This window comes from Anopheles coustani, chromosome 3, assembly GCF_943734705.1.
Source record: "Anopheles coustani chromosome 3, idAnoCousDA_361_x.2, whole genome shotgun sequence".
NCBI lineage: Eukaryota > Metazoa > Arthropoda > Insecta > Diptera > Culicidae > Anopheles > Anopheles coustani.
Genome location: NC_071288.1, coordinates 1,607,770 through 1,631,127, shown reverse-complemented (window position 1 = coordinate 1,631,127; position 23,358 = coordinate 1,607,770). Strand labels below are relative to the sequence as shown.

The 23,358-nt window shown below is 44.8% G+C and overlaps 3 protein-coding genes across 3 annotated transcripts in view; 1 reads left to right on the top strand and 2 right to left on the bottom strand.

The window, feature by feature from the left end:
• LOC131272868 (nuclear pore complex protein Nup88) overlaps positions 1-12,829 on the bottom strand; it is a 49,208-nt gene extending 36,379 nt beyond the window's left edge. Inside the window, exon 1 of the mRNA XM_058274740.1 lies at positions 12,578-12,829. Coding sequence (XP_058130723.1) covers positions 12,578-12,787 — 210 coding nt within the window. The 5' untranslated portion in view covers positions 12,788-12,829. The remainder of the gene's footprint in view (positions 1-12,577) is intronic.
• A 2,231-nt stretch (positions 12,830-15,060) lies between these two features.
• Positions 15,061-15,768, top strand: LOC131259156 (uncharacterized). Its single transcript, XM_058260583.1, has 2 exons — positions 15,061-15,172; positions 15,287-15,768. The coding sequence occupies exons 1-2, from the start codon at positions 15,112-15,114 to the stop codon at positions 15,745-15,747; spliced, it is 522 nt and encodes a 173-aa protein (XP_058116566.1). The 5' UTR covers positions 15,061-15,111; the 3' UTR covers positions 15,748-15,768.
• Positions 15,769-21,162: 5,394 nt separating this feature from the next.
• LOC131259316 (uncharacterized) lies at positions 21,163-21,905 on the bottom strand. Its single transcript, XM_058260774.1, has 3 exons — positions 21,823-21,905; positions 21,551-21,739; positions 21,163-21,475 (listed from the first exon to the last, which is right to left on the bottom strand). The coding sequence occupies exons 1-3, from the start codon at positions 21,884-21,886 to the stop codon at positions 21,243-21,245; spliced, it is 486 nt and encodes a 161-aa protein (XP_058116757.1). The 5' UTR covers positions 21,887-21,905; the 3' UTR covers positions 21,163-21,242.
• Between the last annotated feature and the right edge of the window lie 1,453 nt (positions 21,906-23,358).

Below are 23,358 nucleotides of genomic sequence, written 5' to 3'. Positions count from 1 at the left end.
GTGAAATAAATTTGTCATCCCCGGTGCTTTTCCGCTTTTTCGCTCGACGCCGCAGGCGCCATCCGAGGCAATTGGGCAGCCAATTCGATGTGGTGTGCTGCTGCTCGACAGAAGCATTACTCATAATGAAATACATTTTAATTCGGAACTTCACGATTTTTGACGCATTGGACGGTCACACAATTCCCCGGACGCGAAACTGTGCAGCACATTTTTGTCTTGTAAGGTGTAATAATTCATGAAGCAAATTTTAATGCTGATTCATGCAGTCCCGAACATTAATATTTATGTTTAAGAAATTGGACTACGTCGTTTGCTTGTTCAACATTTGTAATAAACTCATTTATAGATGCCAAAGAATTGCGACAGATAACACTCTTTCACGGGCGTTGAAGTCTTTAGATTCTAGAAAATTTGTTGATTGACGGAAAAACCTTCTGTTTGCAAACCGACCAATGAACAACGCGCACAGAAGGAGAAAATCGCTTGCAAATTGAAATCCAATCGATCATTGATTTAGCTTCGCCTACTGTTGTACTTCCCAACGGAGTGGAAAATTCTCACAGCAACCTTCTCTTTCCTTCTTCCTCTCTCTTTCACTCTCTCACATTTTCCCTTTTCGTAGCTTTCTCCTGCGACCACCAATCCCCAGGCAGCATCCACCGGGACGTGAGCTGACACTTATCAGCGATTGGTTAGGATGTCGATTTTATGTCCTTCGACGCGCGGGGGAGAGTGAAATCGATCGATTACCCGGAGAGGCTCCCCAAGGGAGTAAGAACGAGCAGACAGTATAGTATGCGTATGCGAGCCCGAAAAACCCGCTCCATTGCCGGTGCCGGTGGAACTTGCGCCGTTGAATCCTTTTTTTTTACGGGTGCTTTAAAAAAAAACCACGCACTAAAAGAGTTAACATTTTGAGTTCACTTCAAAATTACCAATTAAAATGAATGAATCAAATGACATTGATAAAATTGGTTAAAGTAGCATAAAATAAATTGAAACCAAATCGTTGAATAGCTATACATGCTTGATATTAATTATTATATACATTTTCAAAGCAAGTATTGTCTTAAGAAACAAGGTGCTTATCTGTAAGCTTATCTCTATCAAATTCTTTTAAAAAGAACCAACCAACGAAGAGGGAAAATCAGACAGCCAGGGAACAGCCAGGGAATGTATGATCCTATCTCAATTTAACAATTTCTCCTTCTACCGCTCGCGGCGAACATTGCACCGGGATTCATCTACCTAAACATCAGCTCCTATTAGCCAAGAAACAAGTTCACCTATCAGATTTTTTGTCAGAAGCATAATAGCACCGACCCCTCGCGACCGTTTCTTCACTGACGCGTGGTGGAAAGGGGGATTTGGGGGGGAGCACGAGGTCGATTTTTTTTTTGTTATCATTAACAACCTATCATGGTGGTTGGGTGCAATGGGAGGAATCGGTCGCTAGGTCGCACTCGCAACGGAGGCCCTACGGCTCTGGTCTATAATTTCGCCGCATAAACATATACGATCCATTGTTGCTGGTGGTGGTGGCGAAGGGGCGAAGAGACCGCGCAGGAAGGACGCAGCATATTCGAACCGGGTACTGCTGTTGGAAAATCCAACGTTGGCCGGTTTGTGTGCATGGGAGCCGCTTATATTAACCTAGAATTAAAAGTCTGCTTTCTTCGCCTTAAGGATAAGACATACAATTTTTATAATTCATCGCGATGGAAAATGCGCCCCGGTGCAGGCAGTAGTCGTGGGAAGGGAGAAGGTAACGGAAGGTGGAGATGTTCATCTGACAAGGAGGAACGAACAACGAACAACAACGGTGAAAGAGTGGCGGTTCTTTTCCCTCAATCCCGCTTGTTTGAACCTACTATTTTTATTATTGTTGACCTTAAAAAAAAAAAAGCGAAAAACAAAACCATGGTTGTTGGTTTGGCTAAATCAGGGCAGCGTGCAGAAATGGAAATGGAAACGGGAACTCATCAGCGCCGGTCCCGCGCGAAGGAAATGCACTATTCCAATGGAAAGCGCCACCGGGCGTCTCCATCTGCCGGAATTCGTTTGTGACGAGCGATGGTGGACCCTGCAGGTGCCACCCGTTTTTTCATCTTTATGCGCCTTTCATGAAGCCAACCGAAGCAAGTTAAGTTACGCTCCCAACCTAACGCACCCCTCCCGTGTCCTTCCACTCCCACCCTGGTCAAGAGAGAGTGGATGGATGCCTTTTGCGTGCAGAAAACTCGAAAATTATTTATGATAATGTATATGCCCGTCTACTAAAAAGACCCGTTGTTGATAGTCGCTGGATGGTGGGATGGGGGGCGCAAGGGTTAGGCACGCCGTGCTGAAGGATGATCCAATAGTGGAGCGAGTTGGCGATGCATTTGGGGATGACACGAAGCGAACCCTCATCATATGGAACACTGCTTGCACGAGGCGACTGATTTGGGCGAATTAAAATCATCATCGTGGTTCTTGGGAAACTCGCACGCGGAGGAGTAAAAAAAAAACCTAAAAACAAGCAACAGGAAAGAAAGCGGAAAATTTGTTCACTTCATTTTTCCCTTCCTACCGCAGCGCTCCCTCCCCGCCAACGCATTTCTCGTCCCGCACTTCAATTCAAGTTGCAGAGAACAACATAAACCCACCAGCATCAACGTAATCATCAGAAGCATATCTCATGCTCCTCTTCGCCGTTATGTATGCGCCGTACATCTGTCCGCACATTCGGCTTCGGGGAAATTAGCCTTCTCTTCCGCTCAATGTGTGTGTGTGTGTGTGCTTTATGGACGTATGTTACGCCAGGATGGTTCCCGCAGGATGCCGGTACCGGAACCGGGTGCTTCCTTCGCGTCGTGTCGTGATTATCCAAGCTGAACATTCCCAATTAAAAATTTGTTTTTCTTAGCTAACAGCAACGGAATCCCCGCAAGAATGCGATGAGTTCCGTTTTATGCGATCCACTGCGATGACGGCTTCACAATCCTCCCAATCTGTCATATCGAAGAATGAACCGCAATGTTTCGGAGTCGTCACATGGGAATCTTTCTGCTGTAATATAGGCGAGCGAAGAAAAAATGTCTTTACAATAATATCGTGCAAAAACATTTTATCTCGGGAGTTGGGCTTGTTGTTTTACAATATATTGGAGACGATAAGACGACAAATACTAGACTCTGTCGCCATCGGAATCGTTCAATTTGATGACTCCTTGACTAGAGGCAAAATTCAAGTCGAACACATTAATTCGGATGCGTGACAATCCAAATAAATGGCCACATAACAAACTTACAATCGGTTAAATTGCACCATGCAGTGTACGGTAAACGGTGTGATAAGTTGAAAAGTTGCGTGATTCAGAAGAATCTGCAGACGAAAGAATGTTTTCGTTCGCAACGTATTTTGTCGTAAAACTTTATTTATTTTCGTCTTTGTCAGTCTGCATAATATTGAATGGCACTTCAAATGACATTGACGCCGTGACGAAAGACTCTTTTTTTTACAAACCCCTTTTGTTTGCGTTTGGTTTCCAGTAAACTCCTCCACGGAGTGCCAAGGAGGAGTGATATTGTTTCAATTACAAAGTAAATAGATTATTTCAATCACTCAAAGTGCGTGCCTCTCTGAAATTAGAAAGAATTTTCCATTGTCAAACACCGGCACGTAATGATCAAGAAGCAGAATCGTTTATCGCCGTAACAAGGCCTGCGGAAAAACAATCGTTTTGGGGGTAGTAAAAAAAATCCCATGCAATTTAGTATCACTTAACAAAATAATAAATAGCTTTACTTTCGTTTGAATGCCAATTTATGCACCCTTTTCTTGCACAACTACCATTCTGCGTGGTGACACGAGCCGAGATGAATCCGTTGGGTAACTCTTTTCCTACGATCAATTCCTCCAGAGACACCGGAGGCTTCCCTCGGAGGAGGTGTACGAACGAAAAAAAAACATTACCTCTCCAAAGAGGAATATTTTCACGAAATTTACATTTCTTTTTTTCACTTCTCCTTGCTGTAACATGGTCTCGTTTAGTTCGAGTCATTGCTGGAGCCAATAATCGGCCTTTCTCGACTTCTGCCACCAAGTACCACTCTTTACCGCCGGGTTGAGGAGGAAAAGGGCTGCCGAAGAGGCCATCAAAAGGACTATCATCTTCTCCTTTGGGGTGTTATTTGATTTTTTTTCCTCTCTTGTCGGTTCGACCCCATGAAACACGCCCGGAGTTCGCCGAACCGTGGCCGTGTTGATGAATCCTTTCTAATTTTGTTTGAATTTCACACCTCGTTATGAGATTTTTTTTTGTCCCGCTTCGCACAGAAAGTTCATGATAAAATGCAGGTGAATAAATAACCAACGGCACTCGCCCGTGAACAATAGCAACAACCGGGAACTAAATTAATTATTTTTGAACTTTTCCCAGCAGCGAAGCGGGGAGCGAGCGGCGGCGGCGGCGCAAATTGCCAATGGGAATTCACGCCATCGTAAATAAGTTTTCACCTTCAATTGACTTCCGTTTCGCTGGTCCTGTGAACGATTGGTATTTTTAATTTTAAAAAGTAAAGTGAAAATATCCTTATAGTGTGGGCAGGAGGAGGATACTAATTGTGCAAAGTTTCCTTACTGCATTTGAATAATTTCTTCGTTTTCCAGCTTGTCTTGTGTTCTATGTTTTAAACAAAATAACAACAAGGTATAGAGTTTACACGTCAAAGGTATAATTTTATCTGAATCTAGTACAAAAAACAAAACAAGGTTCGCCTAAAATATCGAAGTGAAATTTCTCTGATATTCAGCCTCAACAACAACAATCGTTGGGGGAGCAATAATGAAACAAGCCAGAAAACGTTGTGTGTGTGTGCGGGACACAAAAACTTAAATGAGAAATGAATGGAAAATATAATTACACCTGTTCTGGCTGCACTTTCAAGTGGCGCGAAAAACACTTTTCTTCGCATGTCGCTGCTCTATGGTATGCACCTTCGGCCAAGCCTAGAATTGCTGGTGGCGAGCAAGAGGAGTGGTGCAAAAAATACATCAAACAAACAGGCCAGTGGTAAAAACACAAAACAACCACGGAGAATCAAAAAGGTGGCAGAAAAAGCGCCCATTGCCACAAGAGGGGGAGTTGGGAATCTCTGTCGGAAGGAAAAGAGAAGCAAGATCGGATGGGGTTTTTTGCTACCCCGTGGGACGATGCTAGAAAAACCCGTCGTGACTCTTGTTTGGCGGCCTTTTGCACCCTCTCTCGTGAACGCGAAGAAATGCGGATGCGAGTTGGTATAGATGGAATTGGTTCCCTTTTTTGGTTTGCACGCATCGAGAGAGGGGTGGCGAGGGGTAGGGAAAACCACGAGGAACATATTCGTCAGACTCGTCGTTCGAAAACGTGGAAAGTGAGCGAAAACGAACGCCGTCCGCAGGAGTGTGTACTTGTGCATGCATGAAGGCCTCTTGCGGGTTCCTTTGACTTCCGCATGTAGATTTTTCTTTGGCCCTCACTCACGTCGTCGTCGTTGTCGTCGTCGTCGTCGAGGAGGGAGGGGTGGCCTTGTGGTGGTGGGCATTGCGGTTGTTGTGCCCGCGGTTGCGGCTTTTCCGTGGCCGATCCAACGTGCCGTTGCAGGAAACCGGAACCGGACGGAGATCTCGGTCGGCAATAATTATAATCATAAATCGGTTAGAGATTTGTAGCAGCCAAGTGCGACAAGACCGTCGCCCTCCGGCCGTCCTATTCGTGCGAAATACCGCAAGCGGTCCATACTTCAGTGCGTCATCCACGGGAGAAAAAAAATTACAAACGATTCTTAGCAATGGCTGGAATGCTAAAATCACCAAAGCGAATCGCGTTGATGTTGGCGCCGCGTTCAGCGGCCCACTGGAGCACACACATCATCCTCTTCGCAATTGAAAACTACAAACAGAGGGGAAAAAAAGAAGTGAAATAAATAAAATTACAAAGCATCAAAACCCACGCGCTTCGTCGGGGAAAACTCATTCCCGGAAGTGCAAGCCCGGGCCTCTCAAGGAGTTTCCGTTTGAACCGGGGCCGAACTGTGTGAGAAGCACAAAATTACGGCATTATCATAAAAGACGCGACAAACTTGAATTTTCCACTTCATCGAAGTTCACCGGATTCTTTACCGCAGGAGGAAAATGTGACGTTAGACTGAAAAAGGTCGACGGTAAAGTAGGCGTCTATATCGCGAAATCATTTTGTCAGCATGTTTCAGTGTTTTTAGCAGTATAATGTTTGTATGATTCAAATATACATGAATTTTTATCCACCATTTCAGTGAAACATATACTGCAGCGGAAATACGTTTGTGGAATAACTGTTATGGATTACGTTTGATTGTGAAGGGCTAGAAATAAATGTATTGGAACCTTATTAGCACCTTCGAGCGGAACACCTAATCCTCCAGATCTCCAGCATCAATATCACTGCATCCCGCTCGTAGTGAACGATAAATAGGCCCATCAACGGACGGTGCGACGATGATGGGGGAAAATCAAATCAACATCCTCCGCGATGCCTCCTCGGGAGACTGAGTGGACTGCCGTTTCCCAGGAGACACGACACGGGGCACGGCCGTTTCGTCAGAACGGCGCGTCGAGCAGGGCATAATAAAAAAGAGGCGGAAAACACTCTAACCATCCCGCCGTCAGCCCATTATCCACCCGGAAGCGGATGTAGTAACAGATGTTTACCCATCAGCCTTGACAAATGGCCTGTGAATTAAATTGGTTAATAGATGATGGATACGTATCAGAAACATCACACCCCGGACTCGACCTGCTTTTTTTTTTGATGATCGAAGGAGATAAGAGAGGAGCCATATTTTGACTGCCTTTCCGGCCTTTATTTCCCCCCGCTCTTTCCCGTGGGTTCCATTTATTGGCCACCCGCCGAATCCACCTCTACTGATGGATGGTGGAGTTGGTGGTGGCAGCTGAAGGCACTCTCGACCTGAGGTGACGTTGACCATCATCATAATAATAGATCATTATATCGTTAGGGACATCAGAGGGGAAAACAAAACAGCAACAAAAAATGTTACTACGTCGAAGATGATGAGGAAGACATCAGGCGGATCACTTTCCATAACGTCGTCACGGGTAAAGGCCAGTGGTACGGCAGTCGGTTACGGAAGAGCCCAGCGAAATGACCAGAACCGCCAGCCTTTTGCGTCCGGACGGCGATGGCCACCGATAGGTCGAAAGTAAATTGGATCATGTCAGAGCATTTTGGAGGTGTCGGGACCAACCAAGGACCTTTCCTGCGCCGGTCGATGATGCATAGATGATTGAGAACATTGTGCCATGCATAGCTATTAGGGAAGGGCCTAGGTTTGGGCTCTCTCTCCCAACCGTCTCGGGGAAAATAATTTGGCAACGGGAGCGAGAAAGGGAAACAGTAGTGCAGCTCGTTACCGAATAAAATGACTATATTTACGATTATTACCTTCCTTTCGTAGGTGTTGAATCGTTTAGAGAAGGAAATGAGAGTGCTTTTCTCTGCGAAAGCGGGAGGAGAGTTTTCAATTTTCGTCCATTGCACACCGCTTTGACTGCATCTTTCGGTTCAGCGAAATGCAGCAAAGATATTAACAACGAATGGGGCTTTTTATGTAAATTGACTTCACTATTGTGCACAGGTACACATTATAAAAAAAAACAAAACCGACGAAAAACCAAGGCGATACTGCTCCACAGGGGGGTTTTCATCTCTCCGTCGGTAGTGATAAGTTTTTATCATCTCGTTCATGGGCTCTGCAAGAATCTACTGGGAAGAGATGAAAACGGATAAGTCCGTTGCGAAAGTTAAAATAAATTGGTGAAGCTAGCGACCAATGGAATTAAATCATAGAAGCAATATTCGAGACCAGTTTGATATTTTTTCCGCACAAAGGGAAAGAATTATTTTCTTCCGTTTATTCGAAAATCCTAATGCTGATCTTTCCTTTCCTCTGTAGAAATTTTACATTTTTACGGGTGTCGTGGGGTTTGCTATCAAACAAACAAACAACAAACCCACGGGGAAGATAGTAGCTATGTATTAATTAATCTCAAATCTTTGTCCCATAGCATCGAACAAAGGGAATGAAATCTTGCATGTCAACAAACAAGCCCGTGGTCCCACGCCACAACCGTCACAAGGAAGCTACATATTTCCTCGTTCATACCCTAACAAGGACACGCGCTAGAAACTTTCCATCAAACATAACCACCACCATCATCCCTGTGACGGAATCTTAGGCCGTTCTGTGCGACGTTGAGCTGTTCGAGCTGAATGTTTGATGATAGGTTGTAATACCATTTTTATCTATTTCTTTTTCCCTCACATCCAGCCAGCTAATAATCAACGCGCGCGATGTCTTCAAATTTTCACTCCCACTGCCGGCCGTTTCCAGCCACAAACCGTCTTTGTGTCTTATTGCCTAACCCCCCCTCGCCGTCTGCTCCACACTACGAAGGAGAGCTCGGGAAAAGATTACGCTTTTCAAAAGGCCACCACCAAGAACGGCCGGAGCCACGGCGGAGTCAAACCATTGTCAAGTGGAGGGTTTCTTTTTAAAATTCTTCTCTTCCGTGCGCGCAGTTCGATCCGTGAGTTCGCACGAAAAGGGGGGGAGGCGACCGTTCAAGGAAGGGTGGATATTCCGGTGATTCGGTGGGATAAATGTTCGTCCCTTTTATGATGTATTTGTTCTATGTGATATTGTGCGGCAAACCTCCGGCGGTGGCCACGCTTTTCCAGCAGCAGGAGCAGTAAGCAGAGGATCAAATACACAAAAATCATAGCCACATACACACACATACATGTGAGTGGCGGGACATTTCAACGTTGCTCCTGAAATCTGCTCCATTCAGCCAATCTTTGTCCGGACTTTATCCATTCAGCTCATCGAATTTCCAACACGAACAACGGCACGATGGCGGTTGGTAAGAGCGGGGGACACATGATAAACTCGAGCAGTGACAATCGGAAGGCAAATAAAAAGAAACCTCAAGACAAACGGCTTCCATCACTACTTTCTTATTCAACACTCGATTCGAGCGACTCCGTGTCCCGTGGCAGGATGTCCATCTTTGTCTTCTGCTGCCACCACTGCCGCCTTCGTTCGTTCCGTATCGTGTGGAGTGTGCTTTAGTCTACAAATAAAAATGTGCTTTAGACATCGAGTGATCTCGCCACAGAAAGTGTGTGTGCTTGAAGATGAACGGAACACGCTCGCACGGTACGGCATCGTTGCTCACACATATCTCCACCGAATTCATACAATTTTCGACGCCCCCACTCCTGCGCCATTGTCGAATGGGATGGATGTGGACAGCAGCAATCGGCCTACCGTTGGCAGGACAATACCAACAACAGGCAGGCGATAGGCGGTGGAGGTGGGTGATGGGTTGGCAATCGTCATAAATTTTCCCGCAGTTAGATTCGCAGCTACTCTGTAGAATCCTTGCTGGCACCGTGGGGGAGATGGCATGCGGGACCACAATCGGATAACTTTTTACACAGTTATGTAAGCGAACCTCCCAAATGGTTGGATGGGAATAATGGTTTTCTTCGAAAGGTATTTCTGTTTCGAAACTAAGTAGGAGAAGAGGATTAGAGTGGTCTAAATGAAAAGAAGTTATCTTGATGGATCAATGAGGAGTCAATACGACGTGGCAATCGATACGTCAAATACACTAGGAGTGGTAAATGGATATAACTCCCGATGAATTATTGCAAACGACGAGTAGAATGTTCGTTCGTTTCAACAACGTACACGAATGGAACAAAATCTCTTAGCTTCACTTCAGCCTTCATATTCTGAATACCAAAAAAGTGCCCTAGAAGGGAATCCTTCCTCTTGCATCGAGAAAGGTATCTCATTGCAGAAACTTCCCACTTCCTAAACACCCCAAAAAAGAAAAGACACTGTCAACGGTAAAGGAAGTCAGCAAGATGACAGTAAATATATCAAAGATGTTGAAATGGATTCCCATGACAAAGCTCGGTGCCTGCTTCTAGGACCGGGGTTCGCTCATCGGTCGGTTGCCCACCCGGTCGGTCCGGAGGAGATGCAGCCACGGTGTGCCGTTGCAAGGCCGGCGAATCGAGACGCAAAACTTCGGCAAAGAGGGAACATAAAAGTGGAGTGATAATTTTTAAAATATTATAAAAAGAATGAACTACCAGCAACAGCAGGCACCACCAGCAGGTTTGGATGGTAGTTGGTATCGTTTTCTTTCTCTTTCTCTCATACACACTTTGTTGCACTCCTCTGCCCAGCCACAAATCCGGAACAGTGGTGCAGCTTCTTTCGGGCCAGCGTCGGCGCTTCGTAGGGCGCGCGTGTGTTGGCGTAGAGGAGTAAGAAATGGGAAAAGTTCCGTTTTTTCCTTCGCAGCTCGACGAAGGCAGGCTCGTTCTAGTGATCAAGAAATACGTGCAGAACTATCTTCCAGGAATCGGAAGTGCTGTGAGAGAGAGAGAGTGGCCCTTCAAAGGGGGTGTGGGGTTCGGGGGAAAAAGGAATTATTTTATTATTACGATGAGTGTGGGTACAATTTATACTTTTGAGATACTATTATTAGTGCAGTTGCGAAATTTCTTAATACTTCCGTAATTAAGGCTTTCTGGTGCCGGTAGTCAGTGCTTGTTTTTACTGCTTCCACGATTTTATGACCCGCTCACCGCTCATCGACCCGAACACGATGGGCCGCCCGAGAAGACCCCGGGAACGTATTGCTTTTCCAAGGAGAATGCCTTTTTGACGCCGTATACACCGCGCGGTGCGTTTTAATGTCACACTAAATCTGATGATCGACGTGACATAATCATTATCACATCCCGAAGCATATTGATGGCCATGCCACAAAAGCGCGGCATGAGTTCACGCGAGTGAAGATTTGGTCACCGGATGGTGGCTGTGTAACGTTCGCTGCTTTCCGCTGGATGTCGACTACCTTTTAGCCGACCATAGAGGATGGAGGAACATTGGACTGCAGAGAAACACCTTGGGGGGTTATAATTTTATAAATGGGTTGGGGATGAAAATTTATGAGCCTCCAGCCTATTCGCTCGTCCGGGACATAAATTTGTGAATGATAAAATAAGTTGCGCTTCTCCCCACCAGGGTTTAAAGGTAACGGCATTGCGAGGCAACACACAAGGTCACTAGATGAGGGAAAAGTTAAAAAAATATGTATTTTTGAGATGAATTGGTTTTCCTTCATCATATTTGTCACACGGCATTGGACGTTAAACTTTTTCCGACGGACCGTAGATCATCATGAAGGATGTATTAATATTTTTTTAATCTACTGATAGGAATGCGAAACCATGAAAAAATAAAAAGATACAACTCTCGATCACTAAATAATTGTTAGAATAAAAGTAAAACTGTAATATTTCCAGGTGCCTAGCAATAGATCTTCCGAATCGTTATATTTGTCTCATAGTAACGATAAACCAAAACAAATCATTTTTAAACTGATTTATGCCTGTTTTACAGCAATTTCAGCTCTATTAGCCGGTAGGTCAAAAACGCATTTTATTTTTTTATCACGTTACTCTCATCTCTCCCTTGCCACTACTACCCTCGTCCCACATGAATCGTTAGCCCAAAAAACGTTCGAAGTTGTAACGGCTCCGGTGGCACATTGCTTAAAGCGCGAAACCGCCATCGCCAGGAAAATGATATCATTTTTATGGATTGGCAGACCGAGAATGACAAAAAAGTAGCCAATGTGATCACCCTCAGGCGAATGAATGTTAATCATTGCTGCTCGGTAATTTGGCCAAGAGGTAGAACGCTATAGATGCAAGAAAAAAAAACGAAAGTTAAGTAATCGACCCCCGGAACGGAACGGATAGGCACGCGGCATCGCAGTCGGTGTTGTGCACCTTCCTGCGGGAAACGACGAGGACCGAGAAAATCCATTATTATCAAACTTTCTTTCTATGACCACCCGTGCGCGGTTCGGGAAGGAAAGCGTAATAAAATTTCCTTCCTATAATTTAAATCGCTCTCGCTCAAATGCCGAATGGAAGTACTCGGGCGGAGGTCGGGCAATCTTAGCGGTACGAAATGGAAATTCGTTTTCGGTTCCTTTTTAGGACCGCGAGAGATAAAACCGTGCACCATTTTGAGGAAAGAATGGGGTGGATCAGCAGCATGAAAAAATAAAAGTAAGCATAGCTACATGTAAATCGGCGCTGATGGAAGAAAAAACCATACCATAATGAAGTGAACCACCGATATTCGTGTCCGTAAGCGGGTGCCACAAGGACTCCTTTTGCGATTGCATATAATTTAAGATTATGGTCATAAAGGCTAATTAGACCGATAAATAATCCATTATTATTTGATAAACTGCCGGCATCGAAACTTGCTGTTGCGAACAAAATGTCATCCAAATTGTAGGTGCTTAAATAATGAAATGCTAGTGTTTACCTGAAAGGCGAACATTTTTTCTACGTTTACCAGCTGTCAAAAATGTTTGGTGTTAGCGGATGGGCCATTTTAGAGGTTATGTAGGACCGGTTAACAATTCAAAGGGAATTAATGCGCATTACCTGATGATTCAGTTGCTCCTGCTTATGAGAAGTTGCGGCACGCCAATTTAACACCATGATGCAACAGTTCTTTGCATTCCACACGAACAACATATCGTCTTTCGATTCCACCAAGTTTTGCGTATGTTTATGGTCGTCGGGAAAACAATCCCGGGCCACTTGAAACATTTTGGTAGCATTGAAGCCAAAACTGTCCGTTTTCGAAGCCATATTAAGTTGCTTCGTTTTTCTGTTCAATAAGCAGCACTGATAGGTCACCAATTTCCGCGTTTTTCACAATTATACAGGTAATTACACGACGAAACTAAGACTGTGCGAATTGAATCAAAACAAAACAAGCGCGGCGAACAAGGATCGTATCGTTCCAGGTGGACTCATCAAGAGTGTGAACGTCAAAACAACGATTCCGCGAACCCACGTCTCACGAACTTTGTGGAACGAACGGACTAACTTAGTCCCCTATCCTAGTTCCACTTTCAAGATAATGCAAAAACGTGGAAAAATGTTTATTATTTATTAATTTTATATAATTTATTGTTTTTGTGAGTAGGACATGTGATCGAAATAAACAGAAGAACATTGGTATATATTTGAACACAGTTATATCACATACAGTAGGGTAGCTTTTATATTTATGGTTCATAATTTTAAAATTTATTTTTCTTTATTTATTCGTGATTGATTTGCTCGGGCCTAATCAGTGTGAATAAGTAATCAGCTAAATTGTATGGCGATTACGGATATCGTTAGAATAAAAAGCGTAATTATAAAACAGGTTTTAAATGATTTGCGTTGCAAGGGTGTTAAGGCTTATTGCTGGCTTGGCTGATTTGCAACTTGCACTACGGTGATTTGTATTCAAAAGATCTTGGAGAAAAACGTGGCTGATTACTGATTTATGTAGTAGGCATTCCCCGATAATTTTGAATAAACGCATTGATATATACATTTACAATATTACACCCTTATCTTCGTAGAATTATTTTTCCTCATGCAACTAATTATTATTCGAAAGATGAAACATGATGGTGTTTGTATAATTTTCTCATTCAGCAACCATTTGTCATTGTCCAATGTTGCCGTTCGTAAAGTACATACTTTCGATTTCTATGTGGAGAAAGATGTTATTGAATTTGGGTTGAATCGTTTGACTGTTATCTGTTGAACATTGGTGTAAGGTTCGAGAATCGTTAAGAACCTACCGAGTGCTTTTTGCCATCATAAATGGATAACGGTAGAAACCTGGATGAGCCACATAAATTTATTCCTTACGCATAGTGTATCAATTTTTCTTTCTTTCGGGAGCCCATTTATCAGCCTAAAGATGAAAAAAAGAAAATCATCGAGCAAGGGGCAGGATGTCACTTTACTGCCGGCATTCATAAAACATATCTATTTCTCCCCGATGTCATTTTTAGTCAACGTCCCACTTCGACAATGCCGTACGTGGAAAGTGTGCCTGTTGTCAGTCATCGTTTTCGGAGGGTGGATGCCAGGAATTGAACATTTCTCTCAATCATCAATCCATCCTGCTGTAAAGTGTACACATCCGCATGGGTTTTCCGCTTAGGATGGAATATTCCGCTCCTATAGAAAGGAAATGTGAAAAGATCGGAATTCTTATGCTTGTGCACGGGGGGTTCTGTTGTTCGTCGTTCGTCAACCAAACGACAGTTATGACTTAATAATGTGACCAAATTTCGATTGAACAGGTAAAGTATGTACTCCAAGGTACCGATTTCTTATGATAAAATATTCAAACCATGAATTATGGCTTACAGTAGTGCCTTTGCATGTTGGCACAGTAAACCGAAATTTAGAAAAATCGTAAATATACAAAAATATGAGGTTTTGGAGTTATGGCTGTTATAGATCACATATTTTCGCGAGTTTGGTAGACACGAAATGCATTATCTCGCAATAACGTTATATTTCAATAATTTAAATTTTAAAATGTTCAAATGTAAAGAAGCATCCATGTAGCGTAAAAAGTACACAATTAACCTTTGAAACCAGAATGACGTACTACCATAAAAAGTGGTTGCACATTACCGGCCTCTTAGTATGCAAGCCCTCCGCCCTGTAGTGCACTCATCGATCGATCATGTACATCTTTTATATTCCGGTTGCATTTCCACCTTATTGCATACACACTCCTGCTCTTTTCTTCGGGCTGTTTTGCGCTGGGTGTAGGTTATGCAGTTTGCATTAAGTACTTCGCACAACTCGTGTAAGTTGCACAATTTAGTGCTTTTGGAGAAAATAGCACCAACACCAACGATCGCCACCGATGACGTCAATAATGTGCGATGCAGTTTGCAGGCAGTGCACCGATCGACTTCATTCACCGCATTCACTGCGTTCAGTCAACGGTTGACTGCCGGTGGAATAGCTTTATATCGGAGTCTCGAAGGCGGGCTGAAGTAGCACTCGATCGGCTTGAGACTTGGTTCGCACGTTTCGCCTGCTTTGATAGTGATCTTGTTTTGTGGGTGATTTCTTTTCTGCGACTGATTTGTTTCCTCTGAAGCACCATGCGCTCCTTTGTGACAACCATCGTGGCGCCATTGCTGTTCATGTCCCTGGCAAAAACAGGTTAGCAACACTCTTCTTCAGCTGGTGGCCCTGTTCGGTCAATGGTCGGCTGTGCGGCGATGGTGAAGTTAATCGGTGCATGTTGTTTACTTGTCTTCTCTCGTCTCTTTCAAGGACTCGCGCTCGATTGTGACTTTTGTTACGGGGAAGAGGATTGCTCGCTCGGAAGGGACGTACCGGTGGTGAGGTGCGACGAAGAGTCCGTTCAATTGACCAACAGTAGCCTGGCCAGCTTCATCCGCCCGTTGCGTACCGCGCTCCCCACGACCCGCCACACCTACGAGTGCGTCCACGTGCGTGCCACCTCCGTGAGTGGCCACGTGTTTCTGTTTGTTCGTGGGTGCGTGCACCGGCTGGAAGGAGCGGGACGCTTTTGTTCCCTGTCACACGCCGCCTTCCAAGGATCGCTCGAGTGTGTAGCCTGCGATGGCGAGGACCGCTGCAATAACATTCCCTTGCTAGAGGCCGGCAGCGGAGCGTCTGATGTCGAAACAGGCAGGTCACTGATCTCGTTAATGTTTGCCTCGTTAGTGGTGGTTTCTGTAGCCCGCAACGTCGCCGCATCGTACAGCTGATGGATCAATAAAAGAAGTACAAATTACCACCCCATTACAATTACAGAAGTTCGTGTCTTGTCTTGCGCGATCGCACAATCTCCCGTCACCATTCGAGGCTCCAACTCGTCCGCCGGCATGTGTGTGTGTATTTATGTGTGAAAGTGTTTTGATCTGTGCATATTGTCGCTCAAATGGAGCCACCCCAGAGGCTCGAAGGGTTTAAAATTAGTTACGCTTGTGACACCAAAGGGTCAAGCGTGATTTCGTAATACGGCCACCACTCTGCAAATTACCACCGCCTCATATCGAGCTCAATTATGTTTCGTACACTTGAACTTTGTCGATTAGTGGCGTTTTGCGTAAGACCACGTGTAAGATTAACTTTGTGCGACCCGTAAGCAGGTTTGCGCCAAAGTACTCGCGGTTGGTCGTGCTGTCGGTCTTGGGCATTATTCACAAGATGCTATGACGTACGCATAGCTCGATGGGGCCCTGGTCGAGGCACCGAGACTGGCTCAATCAATAAACATATAATTAAATTCAATCAAAACAATGCGGCATAAAACAACCCTCCCAAGGAGGAGGAGGAGGAGGATGAGGAGGCGAAGGTTTAGAGTCAACCGGTTCTTGAGAAGGTGGTCCCAACGGGGGACGCAGGAATGTGAACGTTAATGCGACTCAAGGACATGAAATATTCCAGCTTATTTCGGAAGCTGATGTTGATAATGATGGCGTTGAGCGGAGGGTGAATGCCCCCCGACAACCTCGGTGCGCGGGAAGAACCCTTGAACGAAGGGTTGGGCTATAGTTCCTGTAGGCAACTTCGAAAGGGGTTTACGTGACACGATAGATTGACGGTCGGTGTGCTTGAGTTTGCGTTTGGTTTTTGGGAGTTTGTTTGTATTTATTAAACAAATATCGCATTCATAAATCAAATCTCGCACATCCAGGCGTCGTCCTTTTTCTCCCGAATCACCAACGCGAATCTTTACGGCGCTCTAGCCCCTCTCCATGTACATCCCCCTTTCCCCATCAAACACTCTGTACCTTGGACACTTTCGCTCGATGGCTGATTCGGTTGTTAGACAGCACCGCCTTATTGTGAAACTCTCACCTAACGACCCCTTCAGTTTTCGCGTTCCTGCACGACGGAAGGTTTCTTAGCGTCTCATTCCTTCTCCTTGCCTAACGCCTAGACGTAGGATGTGAAATTCATCAACACTCGACGTCGGTTGGCCTGTGATAAAGAAGTAATTTAAATTTTCTATAAATTCACCCGATTCACTATGGAGACACGTACGCCACACGGCCGAAGACAAGTAGTGTGTCGTCCAATCTACACCATCACACGTCATCTGCATAACAGGCACCTGTTTTGATTGTTGGACTAGTAAATTCGAATACTCTATAGAAATCGAGGGCAAATATAACTAGCAATGATGATATTTCTACTTTATTGAGTTGAGTTGATTTTTCGAATCTATTTATAACTCAATATATTTGTTCCTACTTTTTTCCTAAACTTAATATTCTATCACTCGAGATAAGCATATTTTATTCCTTTTGTACCTAGCACCTATTACTCATCGATAAGTATCTCTTCATCGATACTTCAGTGAAGTTCTCCCACGTACGGGAAGTTTGTCGTAAGTCCGTGTACCTTCTGAACCTTTGAATTATGTGTTTGTCTAATGCCAGAATTTCGGCAGCTTCACCGGACGATCTAATCGGATGATGGCACTTGCGAATCCGATCAAACAAAACGCCTCACATGCTGCTTCCGTTGGGCGCTATTGGACCACGTTGGGTAGGGGGCGAGGAATCGCATCGAAAGAATCGTTACCGTTTTCTTCCTGCGAAAAGCAGTGCACGTCCCGTTCCGGACATCCTGAATTCATCCTTCGCAATTTTCAGGGACATTCATCTTCCAGAATCATCAAACGCTGCCCATACGAAGGCGATGGGAGCTTCTTCCTGGGAGCAGCCCCGGCTGATTTATGACTTTGGGGTTTCCAAGAATAACTTCATCAAGCAGGACGCCCTCGAAAGAGTCGTTTATGATTGCTTCGTTCGGTTCGTGGCTGGGAAGCCGACGGGGTGGTGAATGATCCAGACGTAAACTATTGCGAGCACATGAAGACGCCGGTAGCTACCAATGTGTACGGCGTTGAAGGATCTACCGAATCTCCAGACGTTGGCTCAAGTCAAGGCCCTCGCTCGTCGAGCTGTGTTGATTCGTAATAATAATAAGTAATTATTTATGCCTCAATAGAAAATCACGGATCGTGCGAATCATACCTTTTGCCTAGGGGTTGAGTGAAGGATGTCGAGGATGTGAATCTCGAGATTGGGAAAACGCTTTCAATCCTTCCGAAAGGTAGGAAGGTTCTGTTGTTGTTGCTGTTGTTGTTGTTAGAATGCCATCGGGAAATTGGAACAACAAAGGTACCTTCCTTCCAATCTGGCTTTTCACTAACATCGTCTTCACTCATGATAGTTTCGAATGCCAAAGACTTTATGGGCACGTGTTAGTGGGGGGATTCATGTGGTGGGAAAAATGTTTCGAACGTTGATGATAATTAATTCCGTCGTTATTTGTTTAAAATCACATGCGTTTAATTTTGACAGCCGTGGGTTCTGTCGGTTGTTGTAGGATAAACATATGAATAGTTAAAACCCAGTCGTTCAGGTGACACTTAAACCAGTGCGAAGATGAGTTGGTTTGTATTAATTGAAATTATTTTCTGAAATCATTGCACGATATTTACAAAGTATTTCAAAGAGGGGATCTTCAGCATCTCTGATGATCAATTTTTCTCGAGCCAAACATAAATAATTCCCCATTGAAATGGTTAATGGCCCTGGCAAAGCTAATGGCGGAATTAATCAAATCAATTGTATGCATTTGGTCAAAGACTTTAAAACCACGATTGCCTCGAAATTGCTTCCCACCCACAGGATGTTGGCTTGTTGGCACACTCCCCCAAGTGTTTGCCAGACGTCCAGATCGAGCAACACTCGACTTCTCCAGGCGCTGGGGTAGAATGCCGGAAACGATTTATATCTTATAAGACGTTCGAAGCGAATCCCATTCCAGAATGCGGCCGGAACTAGCCGCAGAGAGTCGAGGGCCACACACTGCTCGTCTGTCTATTGGGCCGATGTGATTTGTACCGTCTTCCCTGGGGTGGAAGGCAGAGGAGCGGGGTGTCTTGTGCGATCCTGTACGCCACTCACCTTGGAGAGCCAATGCCAAGACGAATTGGTGTAAAATTTTGAATGTATGTCTTGTGCGAAGAATAAACAACCCGGCACCTACCCGGCGGTCGGATGGATATGTGAAAAGTTGGAAGAAACGTATAAATTTCCTTCCCACCGCCCGGTTTCGGTGGAGGAAGCGATGCCTTGTGAGCGACGTTGTCCTGCCTGTCCTGTTTCCGTTGGCTTGGGAAGGTGAAACGAACTCCTTTTCGCAATCATGCATCCCGAAGAAGCACCACACACACACGCAAACACCACCAGCACGTGGCCGTGTCCCGTGCTCCACACCGATCGATGGGAACGGTAGGGTTTGGGGCGTTTCGGCGAAACGTGTCCGTGTATAGAGTGTTCCTAGGTATGTCCTGCGTCTTGCACTTTCTCTGCTGGCTACCTCAAACCTAAACCACATTATATTATTAAAGTTGTTTATGTTTCTTATAATATCAAATTAAGAGTTGGAGATTAGTTAAGATAAAGCGCATATAAATTACGATAGACTTAAATTGATTTTTGCTCCGGAAGAGCGGATGCTATTCCTCGCGCGTTTCCTGGTGGGCACCGGGTGGTAAAGCAACGACGATGACACGGTTCCCGAGGGCGCTCTTCATGCGTCCAACAGCCGGGCAGTGTGTGGCGAAGGCGGGCGGCGGAGGTCTGTTTGAGTTTAGTTTTCTTCCTCCGAAGGACCAGCGAAGGACACACGCAAGTATTAGGCGGCCGAAGGAATGGCGGAGCAAAGCCGCGGAAAGTTTTGTCTAGCGGCGTGTCTAATGTTACACCAGAGGTGAGTTATAGCGGTTACGGTGGTGGCGACTAGGTGCCAGTTCCCGCCACAACCACCGCGTGTATGTGTGTGTGTGTGTGTGTGTGGCGCAAAAGGAATGTTCGATTGGAAGGATCGAGTTTCCTTATCCTTTCTCGACTTCGGTCAGGCCGAACGCCGCTGTTTGCCTTTGTTTGGCTAATTAATTATTTTAATTATTAATATGAATTCGACGCCGGAAAGCGTGCGCTGATGAACTTCCACCGTTCCATCGTAACGCTTGCACGTCCTTGTTTGTTCCGATAAGATGGTGCTAAGCACGGAACTCTTCGGACGGGAAGGCATTAGACAGTAACCATCCACGGCACCGCTGGATCGCCGAAAATATTTCCGATTTTCATACCCTCCATGTCTGGCCTGATTGACTCCATCCTGCCATGCATAGTTAAGTGAGGAAGCAATTTGAACCTGTTCATTTTGTCACGTGGGTAGCCGTAAGGAGTGTTGGAAGGAATGAACATGGTTTATTGTAATGTGTTCGCTATATGGGATAGAAAAGATTGTCCAAGTTTATTAAATTTATTCCAGCACAGAATAGTAAATGGGGAACTGCAGGGGTTTGTTGTCTATGAAAATGTTGCCTGATAGATTCGATATCGGAAACAATTTACTTAAAAACATTTTTCATGAAATATCTATGCACATTGTCAAAGTAGTGTGTTTGGATAGCGAATGTTATTTACAGAAAAGCTTCTCAAGGACGATGGTCTGTGGGTGATTCCCATAATTGCGGTGTACATTTTTTATCATTTCAACTTTTTCATTTTAAAAATATGTTGAACGAACCATTCGCCGGACACGTTTCGAGCCAGCAACAGTAATAACACCTGAGAGGATATGGCTTTGTCAGGATTGATTCTTTGCGCTATTTTAATCATGGTAAAAATTGTTAACGGTAAGCAGAAAGATAGCATTGAAATCGGCTTTCCGATGTATCTTAACTAAGTTTATAATTATTTGGCTAGGATCGGATAACCAATGTATGCACTGTGTTGCCCAAGGCGATGAAAATGCGTGCGATACCCAAGGTGACTCGATGCAATGCAACACGGAATTAGCCGAGCGATATTTGAACATCTTTGCGCGCCTCAACGAGAACATCGACGTGGAGAAAGCTGACAAGACGCAGTTTAAGTGCTTCAAGTTCAAAATGAGTGGCCAGGAGGACTACTTCATGAAAGGGTGTACCTACAAGAGCATCCCGCTTTGTGACAAAATCTTAGAGTCAATGTCCTGTAGTACGTGCGAACCGGCTAACTGCAACATACATCACTATTCGGATGACTACGAAGACTACAGCGATAAAGTGGCCCCTAGGGGGGTATCGATTGCCGTGGTATCGATTTGTTTGTTGCTCGTACGCGTTGTTTATTTAAGCCGAATGCATTAGAAGCACGCTGCTCGGAATAAGAAGCAACTTTGATTATCTTTAGCTTGACATTGCGAAAGCACTGATAAGAACTGCAACGCTCAGTAGCACACCTGTGAGCACGCTGTGTCCTAGATCGTGCAGTGATTGTGACCCGCTGAGATCGTGCAGTGATTGATTACCCGCAGTAGAGTAGCAACTTAGATAGCCACTAGAATCCCACGTGGCCTCTCCGCAAATGCTTTTCGTGCCGGATGTGCATCCTTGTACTGCAAATATGTCGGCTGATCCTTCTAAAAAGAAACAAAAAGACGCATGCCTCTCTTAAGGTTTTATCTTGGTTAACATGGAAGCCTGAGCACACTTACTGGAACGTCCCAACCCCACCTTCACACAACTATACACCGTTGTGGGAATGGTATATTCAGTGAGGTTGACATAAATTTTAGCCAACCTGGCTACCGTTTCATTCACAAGAGCGGCAGTACAGGGAACACTCGGAATCGTTTGATCTGCATCACAGTCCCACACTCCAAAGCAATAGGGACAGTCGGTAGCTTGAATTAGTCAAATTAACGAAAAGAACAAATGATTATTATAAACGATCACATTTGGATATTGAAAACTGCACTAAACGAACCAGCATTGGTGAGAGCTCCAAAGAGCACTGTACCAGCAATTGTAAGGAATGTAAAACGAGCCATCTTGCTTCGATGCTATCTCGAATAGTACTGGAACAAGTGTTGCTTCAATTTTGCCATTTATTGATAGAATGATGAATCACTCGAACCACTTGAAATTTCTGATATTGCGTCACTAGTATCCGCAACTTACGGATGCAATGTGCGCACGTGCAATGTGCGACCGATAAGACATCCGGCAATTAATTGTGCAATGTGTACTAACTATAAATATTTGTTTGCTCACATATCTAAAACATAATTCACAGTAGAGCTTTGCTTTAAACATTATTTAAAAATCGCTTTTTTTACCTGAGTATATAATGTTATTTGACGAATACTTAAAATAAATTGAATTTATAAGCTTTTAGCTTAGGTCTGATTTAACTTATAACGTTTCGAAAACACGGTTCAGCTCACAGGGAAACTGAAATCTCTAACAGAAATGCACAAAAGTGCACTTGGTCACGTCACAATGAACCTGAACTGCCAAACGGGAAATGAATCGGAAAATAGGAAACAGATGCTACCAATTTCGTCTGACAAATCAAATTTTCTGGCACGGTACGATACGCGTGGATTGTAAATTGCAAACCTCCCAACGGATGCTATCCATGGCCGGTTTAAATTGGTAAACGAACCGTTCGTTGACCAACGAATCGGTTTTCAATCCCTGGCTTCGTCCGTCGCCCTGCAAGTCAATCTTTCGTGTTTTAGTTTTTCCCTTCTCTTCACATAGAGCATGTCCATCGTTTCACAGTGAAGTGCCGGGATGCACCGCCAGTGCCGCCGCGGTGCATGGTTATGGGTGTATCAATAATAACTGCGGTTTGATCAAGAGCGTTTCCCGACCCTTTTTCCAACGCGTGCACAGGCACTCGAGAGGAGACTTTTCAGGATTGGCGGAAGCCAGATAATGCTCGGTTCATGTGTGGCTACGTGCTGCCGGAAAATATTGGAGATGGTCCCATTCATCCACCACCGTACGCTACAGGCATTTCCTGCCCAAACCGAACCCAGAATCGTCACAGGGTGGGAAAGGTAAAAGAGCAAATAATTGCATATTTGAATCCAATCCGTTGTCGATGCGCCTGCGAGGTATGCAAAGCGTCGAGCTCTGGGGCGTGATGAAAACGTTGTCATCGTTGCTCGCTTTCCGTTGGCCATTGCTTTCCGCTGGGGAATCGGTTTGAGTGTCAATTTCCTCGTTTCAATCTGCCCATCTTCCCTCTCGCCCCCAACTCCACCTTCCTCCTTGCAGCTCGCACTTGGTCCTCACGTTGCGGTCAGTTAGGTGTCGGGATTCGCTTTTTCAATGTGCGCTCCCCGGGTGTCGAATGTTTGGTTTGCCATCGGGCATCAAATATGTAACATCCGAGAGCCCAGAGTGCTGACCGTTCGACCGATTGCACCGCCACCGGAGGGACCGATCTAGTAGGGGGTTATTGTATTCGATGGTTATATGCATATTTTACTATCTCCTGCCATTGACATCT